This window comes from Sinocyclocheilus rhinocerous, unplaced genomic scaffold (genome assembly GCF_001515625.1).
Source record: "Sinocyclocheilus rhinocerous isolate Xijiao unplaced genomic scaffold, SAMN03320098_v1.1 scaffold1609, whole genome shotgun sequence".
Classification (NCBI taxonomy): domain Eukaryota; kingdom Metazoa; phylum Chordata; class Actinopteri; order Cypriniformes; family Cyprinidae; genus Sinocyclocheilus; species Sinocyclocheilus rhinocerous.
The window spans coordinates 495,459-504,223 of record NW_015633539.1 but is presented as its reverse complement, the minus strand read 5'-3'; the positions used below and the strand labels follow the sequence as shown (position 1 = coordinate 504,223).

The window sequence follows — 8,765 nt, the reverse complement described above, 5'->3', positions numbered from 1 at the left end:
AACCTTAAACCGCATAAACACATTTCATTACACCAAATACGCAAAATAATGTTCTTTTTAACAACATCATATGACCCCTTTAAATATGAAAACGTACTTACAGGCTGTGAGTCAGAACAGCCGGCATTGTAGTCTACTCTCCCAGGTTCAGGAAACAGTCCTCCGTAAAATGCGTTGCACACACACAAATATTTGGTTTGAACTGTTCTGGAATACAAACTTAACCACTGATTTCTAGTAGTGTCCTCCTTTGGAAGGCCAAACAGAGTATTTTCGCTTTCGCAACGAAACACACAGCGTCTCCACGACATGGCGGTGGCGGCGGCGGCAACAATGCTACAGCGAGAATAAAAGTTACGCCTTCTTTCTTTGCGTGAACATTTGGGCGGTGTTATGCAAATCTTCCCACACAGTGATATAGACATGTGGGGGCGTGTTTAAAGAGCCGTTTTAGGAGGGCGTGGACGAGTCTTAACTTTTAAATAGAATATCTCTTTAGGTTTGAGACTTTAGTCTTTGCAATTTTAGGGATCTTATCTATTCACTAACAGCTTGTAACACTCCAAAGAGAAAGGAAAACTTGAAATCACATCATATGACCCCTTTAAATATTTTAATACATTTTAACTTTGGTTACAATTTCTGAAAATGTATTAATTTCTGAAGATATATAATGTATTATAATGCATTACAACATACTTTATGAATAACTTTATCATGCATTATACATAAAGGCTTCAAGTGAAGTGTTACTGAAATATTCAACCATCTTAAAAACATGAAGTCAGTCTTCATGTGTTCATGGATATTTCGATAATCAGCATATCATGTAATTCATTTTACTCAAATTTTTAATTGATTAACAGTCCTGTAACTTTTTACACACACTTATCTGGTATCTCTGGAACTGCAGAAATTAAAGTAATCTCAACAGAACATGCGGGTTAAGTGGGTTCTGTGTCGCAAGTACATGAATACGGCTCCACGTGACAACAGAAGCTACAAACTCATCTGTCTGCTGGATTAATTTGTTATTTTGTGATTCTGGTTCAGACTATCATCTCCTGCAGGATGACACAACTAAGTCAGCTGTACAGCTGTAACTGATTAACACTAAGCCTCATTCTGAACACAAATCTAACAGCCAATGGATAGATGAGAAGCTACAAGAATTAGATGACTTGTGCTCTCAAACTACAACTAAGCCTAAGGCTGCATGATTAATTAAAGTACAACCGAAATTGCAATATGGCGAATAGTGATGTTCGGTTCTTGAACGAATCGTTCTTTTGAGCTGGTTCTCAGGAAGTAACCAGTCGAGCCGGTTCACAAATCGAACTGAATCGAACTTTAGTTCCGGGTTGATGACGCAGGACGCACAGCCGAAGTAGCACGTCCAACTCAAAAAGAACCAAATGATTCAACCAACTGTCGAAGTTTGCCGAGGATTACCGAAGATTCTGATGAGTGAGTTGACGATACTCTGCAAGCCTGAGGCGCGTACTGGAAATATGCTTATTATGACTGTTATTCATTTACATTTTATTAAAACCTGCAAAAACATTTCTGTCGTGTGATAAATTTTACAATAGTTTATTGTGCATGCATACTATATTTAAAGTTGCTTAATCGAAATCAAGGAGTTTATAAGAGTGGTTTATTCATTCTTTATACTGTAGATATGTAGAACATATCCGCGTTTGTGCATCAATGTCTGTAATGTGTGCTGTAGGTGTGAAACTTTTAGGAATCTTATCCAAGTTGTAGGCTAGTCAATGTTGGTCAGTCAGTCCTATCTGACTTAAAGGATCCGCGAATGAAACTGTGACAACAAACACCATTAACTTAAGTGAACTATATAGCAATAATCAGCAATATGCTTTCACACAAATAACTTTATTTTTTGAATGTTTCAATATGTGTTGACACAAATTTACTTATTTGAATTTTTCATTGATACAATATGGTATTGAGTTGTTAGTAAAGAAATGCGTTGAGACGTTATTGCTTGATGACGTCAGGAACCGATGAATTGGCTTTTTGAACTGGTTTAATGAGGCGATCTGTCCAAAAAGAACCGGTTCGCGGAAATGAATCGGACTTTGCATCACTAATGGCAAATAGTGTGATTAAATCTCAAAGGCTGCGATTTAATTAAATATATGCACATGTTTCAGAGTGATGTGCCATCTTCCCAAACTTAATGAGAAGCACTTAAACTTGTCAACAAAAGAGAAGCTTTAAGGGCTCTCTGTGACTTTCCGACATAATAAAAACTTGGTGTAGCATTTGAAGATGAAGAAATTAGGACACAAATATTATTGTATTATACACTTGTACTGTAAAATTGTTGTTATATTACTTTCCTTAAATACTTGATTTTTTTTAATTTTAGTTAAATATTAGTTAAACAATATTCAATAGTAATATTTCTTATTTTGTTTGATAATTTTACTTATCAATAATACATTTTTATTATTATTATTAATATTATTGTCACAAAACTGCATGGGGACACGAAGGCTGAGGATCCAAGTGCAGTAGTTTAGAGGGATAATCCACAATCACTGTTAAAGCAGGCATGAGATTTAACACAATAAGTAATCCAAACTATGACAGAGTTCAGGGCTGAGGCAAACAGAGTAATCCAGATAAACAGGCAGAATATCAAGAACCAGGAAAACAAAGACACAAGAGAACCAGTATAAAAGGATTAGAACTGCAGCTGTGACACATGCAAGACTTCGCAAAGAGTGACTGAAAACACCAGGCTTATATAGGCACTGAGGTACTGAGCAACAGGTGAGAACAATCAGGCATGATGAGTCCGGGCAATGGGTTATGGGAAATGCAGTCCAGGATAGAGTGGCAAAGGTATGGGATGGAGTGCCCTCTGTTCGCTATCAAGAGCACTCCAACTGGTGATCATGACATAGCCGCCCTCTTAACGAGCGGCTTCCAGATGCTCCTGAACAAGAACAGGCTTAAGTCCAAGAGGGAGGTGGAGCAAAGGTGGAATGGGGGAGGGATGGAGGGCCAGGCCCATGGACAGGACGTAGGACCGAAGATTGAGGCGAATCAGGGAGCCAGAGTGGAGCTGAAGGAGCAGGTGACCAGGGCTGGGCCAGTGGAGCAGGAAGCCAGGGCGGAGCCGAAGACCACCAGGGCAGAGCAGACGGGACCGAAGATCCCAACGGTGGAGCAGATGACCACCAGGGTGGAGTTAAGGACCACTTCAGCGGAACTGATGGCGCAGGGGACAACCAAGATGGCTCAGGCAGAACTGGAACCTACCACGGTGGATCTGAAGGCCACCGAGGCAGAGCAGACTGAACTGCAATAGCGAGCACAGAGAGGTTAGAAATGACCCCTGTAGCCGTAACAGGACATTCAGAGAGTTCAGGGACTGCCTCCCTGGCCGTGACAGGACCGGCCGGGAGCTCAAGGGTGACCTCTGTGGTTGAGACAGGACAGGCAGGGAACTCACAGGCTGGCACCAACACAGGACTCTAGAGCAGCAAGCTCTGGAGCAGATTCATGGACTGGAGAGGGCTCTGGAGCGGACTCATGGACTGGAGAGGGCTCTGGAGTGGACTCATGGACTGGAGAGGACACCGCTACCTCAGAAGCGTGAATAGCCCAGACAAACAAAATGGCGACCACCAATACTGGAAGGGCAGCGGAGGGTGGCAGAACCTCCGAGATCATCGGGCTTGAGAGCACTGAGACCACCGGGATGCCTGCCGCTAACACCGGGATTAGTGGTAGATCCGCCACACTGGACATCAATCTCGGTTGCCTGGGTTATCCATGATGGCTGGAGACTCTGGCTTGGCGGCCATCTTGTGGAGAGGCCTCCCCTACTGTGAAAGGAGAACCACGCAGCATTAAAGCATAGTGCAGAAACTCACTGAATGACCCTCGAGGAGCATCACAGATTAGCTTGTCCTTGAGCGGAATATTGAACCCATAAGAGAAAAGGTAAATGAGAGCATAATCCGGCAGATCAGAAACATTAGCAAAGTCCAGGAAAATCTGAATGTGCTCCACAAGGGTACGATTACCTTGGAGCAAATGGATTAACTCAACTGCTGGATCCACAGTGGCGAAGTCTTCTGTCACAAAACTGCACAGAGACACAAAGGCTGAGGATCCAAGTGCAGTAGTTTATTAGAGGGATAATCCACAATCGTAGTAAAAACAGTCATGAGGTCAAACACAATAAGCAGTCCAAACAATGACAGAGTTCAGGGCTGAGGCAAACAGAGTAATCCAGATAAACAGGCAGAATATCAAGAACCAGGTAAACAAGACACAAGCGAACCGGGATAAAAGGTTTAGAACTGCAGCTGTGACACATGCAAGACTTCGCAAAGAATGACTGAAAACACCAGGCTTATATAGCAGAGATTGTCTTACTATTGGGAGATACGAGGGTCTGTATTACTTACTATTGGAGAAGCCGAACGAGTAACTTGGATCAGGTGTGCCTTAATAACCAATCACATTACAGCCTTGACGTCATTGAATTTCAGTCAGAGTTGTGTGACACTTTTACGCTTTTTAAAATTTTTTCAGCCATTTACGGATACCATAGGAATAAATGAGAAGTGCCGTAAACTGAATCCCACCTGTCACAAAAAGTCAGTGACTTCTCTTATAAAACGGCTTTTTTTTTGGTGTAAACTCTAAAAATAGTTCAATCCAAAAGTATTGTTTAGTGTAAAACATTTTGAAGATTAGCCGATAGGCTGTCGATTCATTAAATGATAAGCTGTTTCCTCTAAAAAGCTGTTTATTCAGCGTAGTGAAGTCTCTCCTCCATTGACATACATAAAAAACAGTCTCTGGTCTCCTTTCCCATGTACTGCCAAAGCAGCAGCATTAGCCAGCCGTTATGCTTTTTTGGCTAAAGGTTGCAGGCTAGTGATGTTAGGTTCTTTAATGAATCGTTCTTTTGAGCCGGTTCTCAGGAAGTAACCGGTCGAGCCGGTTCACAAATCGAACTGAATCGAACTTTAGTTGATGACGCAGGACGCACTGCCCGAAGTACCATGTCCAACTCAAAAAGAACTGATTGAGCCGGTTCAACCAACTGTCGAAGTTTGCCGAGGATTACCGCGGACTCAACAAGAACCGAATGAGCTGTGGCGAAGTTTGCCAAGGATTACCGCGGACTCAACAAGAACCGAATGAGCTATGGCGAAGTTTGCCGAGGATTACCGAGGACTCAACAAGAACCGAATGAGCCGTGGCAAAGTTTGCCGAGGATTACCGAAGATTCTGATTGAGTTAACGATACTGTGCAAGCCTGAGGAATGTGTTGACACAAATTACTTATTTGAATTTTTCATTGATATAACATTGCATTGAGTTGTAAGAAAATAAATGCGTAGAGACGCTATTGCTTGATGACGTCAGGAACCGATTAATCGGCTTTTTGAATTGGTTCAATGAGCCGATCGGTCCGAAAAGAACCGGTTCGCGGAAATGAATCGGACTTTGCATCACTATTGCAGGCTTGCCTTCTAGTGGCTTTGTTATATAGGCAGAGGTAATGAGCAATAGATGAAAACAATCAGGCATGATGAGTCCGGGCAAAGGGTTATGGGAAATCCAGTCAAGGATAGAGTGGCAAAGGTATGGGATGGAGTGCCCTCTGGTGGCTATCAAGGGCACTCCAACTGGTGGCCGTGACAATTATTATTGCTGTTTTATATTCATGTTGATATATAATTACAACATTTTTGTTCAGCCCTACAAACAAGCCCAGAAACTTGGAGCTTTTTATCGCATTTTAAATTTATTCACAAAATCAGAATTCAAATCAGATTGTAGACATACTAATTTAAAATTTAAAGTGGTCCCCTAATTGGCTGCCACAGTGAAATGATGTCGTTAGATGGTTGCCAGGGCATTGGTATGCAATTCCTATGTTGTAATGGATGGTTGCTAGGGTGTTGATAAGGTAATTTGGGGTATCAAATAAAGTCAGGACGAGTTACTTTCAGGGTTAAGCGTTTAGAAAAAATGACAACATTAACAGTTTTAAAGTTCTAATCTAGTATCTGACTGCATTCTCTATTTATAATGATCTTGTAAAAGTCCCAATCGAGGAATATTTATCTCAGAAAACAAGTCCTCATATTCCCTGTGCCCAGGTGCTGATTGCTCACCGCCTGCTTGATTATAATTAGCTTACCTAAAACACTCCAAAATCTACTAATCTTTCCAGAGCCTTATAATCATTTGAAGAAATCCAGTAGAAACCAAAAAGGTGCATACTCTTTACTAAAGCTCACCCAAGCTCACCCAGGTCCTGTGTAAATAAAGAGCATTTGTAGAGAACATGTACAATCTGCCACTGTGCACTATTTGGCAGCGTCACCACTGTGTAAATACAAACACTCCACGTAGCATTTGCTCTGACGGTTCGGCCCACCCAACTAAACAGTTCAGCAAATTTAATAAGTGACTACTAATTTAATCTAATCATACAAGGAAGTGAAATCAGTAGCTCAGGAAGAAAAGGGCAGCGAATCACATATTCCTCACACTGACATGACCACAGTGCTGAAATGTTAATGTGGATGACCTTACTAACCAATAAAGTCATTTCCTCACAGAATGTGGGAGAGCTGTCCTTTTCACAAATAGAAACATTAAACCATTGTCATCTGGGCTGCCGTTGAAAAATCATAACCACGTGAGTTTCCAACCTCATGCCAGACAAAGAAAACACTGAGCTGAGCACCAAATGAATTTGTGTAATTCACAATGGAATGCTGACAATTCCAAACTGGAAACCAATTAACAAGCTTATTTCATTTATACTGCTTATTAAGGGTTTGAAAAGAGTGTTTATACAGTATTTTGGCATGAGATTTCAAAATTAAAAAAACAAAATCTGAATATAATTTATTGAATCTGGTGTTATGTTTGATATACTGATGAACAATATCTGATAGTATGATTAAGAGAAATGCACTATATGTTTCTGTTAATTATATGATAAATGCATATCATATAATGTTGTGTTATCACTTGTACAGTAGGTGCACTTTCAGTGATTTGTGTTTCAAATACAGGTATAGGACATAGGCTATATTTGTTCATGTTTATGATTAAAATGCCAGAACCGTATTTGTTTTATCTTTTAATCCATTGTATATAAAAAAAAACAAAAAGTAAAGTAGCATGATAATAATTTTACATTTTTTTTAACTGGGATGTACTATAATATGGTATATGTAATATATGATCTGTCAAATCCCACATATTGCTTTCAGTTTCTTTATCATCATATATACTGAACTTCCCACATATTTATGTGCAATTCATCTTATAATTATCACATCAAGTCATCAGCACTTACATGTCCTTGATTGGCAGGTTCTTTCCTTCCACAATCCTGATGAATAGTGTGCTTCGTTTAGCCATGCTGTCATTCAGAGAATATATCACGCGCCGACACTTCTTCTTCCTTCAATAACACGCATGTTTATGAGCACTGCACAATGATAAATAAGCTGTTCTATCTGTAAAGCTTGTCATAGCCTATATAACAAACGCTGTACTGAGAAGCAGCACCGCCGATCGGTCCAGCGGTCGTCTACACAATCCACGCGTTAGACACGGGTGGGTTTGATTTCTGTGGGTTGTTTGGAGGAGTGACTGACTGGATCACACACTTGAAGAGAGAAGGTATTAACAGACGCGACGCGACCAAACTACAACGCTCCCTTTAGAATCAACACAGCTGGGCATAAACTGCAAGGCAAGGACGCGATTGTAGACGGCTTTGTTGAATTCTGTACTTTTGTCGCGTCGCGTCAAGTGCAGACGAGGTGTGGCGTGACGCGACGAGTGAAATGAATTCTCCGTGTGAGGGGAAAAGGAGTCCTTTCTTACCCTCGAGATTACCAAGAGCTAACATAGCTGAGATAAGCAAACAGTGGTGTTGATAGACTATAGCCTAGTCGATAGCAAACACTAAAAACTAATAGGGTCACACTCTTTATTCCAGTAAATATTTCTGGCTCATTTTTGAAAGTCAATTTTTGTATCGATTGTATCTTAAAGGGCTGGCTGAAAGCTTTGTTTTCACAAAGGAACCAGCCTATTGCAGGATTTTCAGCTAAATTTAAACAGTAAAATAATAAAGAAATAAATAATTTGACAACTACCCTAAGTTATAGAGGAGAAACAATAATGTACAGTATGTGGAAAATAATGTGTTTTTTTAACTTTAAACCGCATAAACACATTTCATTACACCAAATACACAAAATAATGTTCTTTTTAGCAGCATCATATGACCCCTTTAAAATCTACCTTCATTTTGACAATTGTCTGAATGTATGTCAGTGTGGTTTAACTGTGTTCACTTGGTTGGCCAAGATATGATGATACACTGGAGGGCAGAATCCTGAAGGAAAAAAATGCCCTAATTTAAGAGGGTTTTGAAATAGGTGTTTGAAACCACTAGTGAAAACACATATTTTGACATTTAGATTATTAAAATGTTCTTCACACTAAGAAAAAACTGGTTCTTTAAAGAACTGTTCTCTGAAAGGTTCTTTGGGGAACCCAAAATGGTTCTTAATCAGCTAATGTTTTGTTATTAGTTTAAGTATTTGCTATTGACTGTTAAAATGCAGAGTTTTGCTCATCGTGTGTGTGTGTGCGCGAGCGAGCGAGAGATAGAAAGAGAGAGAGAGAGCGCGAGAGAGAGCGCGAGAGAGAGAGAGCGTGAGAGAGAGCGA

The 8,765-nt window shown here is 40.4% G+C and overlaps 1 protein-coding gene across 1 annotated transcript in view; it reads right to left on the bottom strand.

The window, feature by feature from the left end:
- Window positions 1-7,917, bottom strand: part of LOC107744328 (ras GTPase-activating protein 4-like) — an 82,878-nt gene extending 74,961 nt beyond the window's left edge. Inside the window, exon 1 of the mRNA XM_016557904.1 lies at window positions 7,376-7,917. Within this exon, the coding sequence (XP_016413390.1) occupies window positions 7,376-7,440 (65 nt within the window). The 5' untranslated portion in view covers window positions 7,441-7,917. The remainder of the gene's footprint in view (window positions 1-7,375) is intronic.
- Window positions 7,918-8,765: the final 848 nt, after the last annotated feature.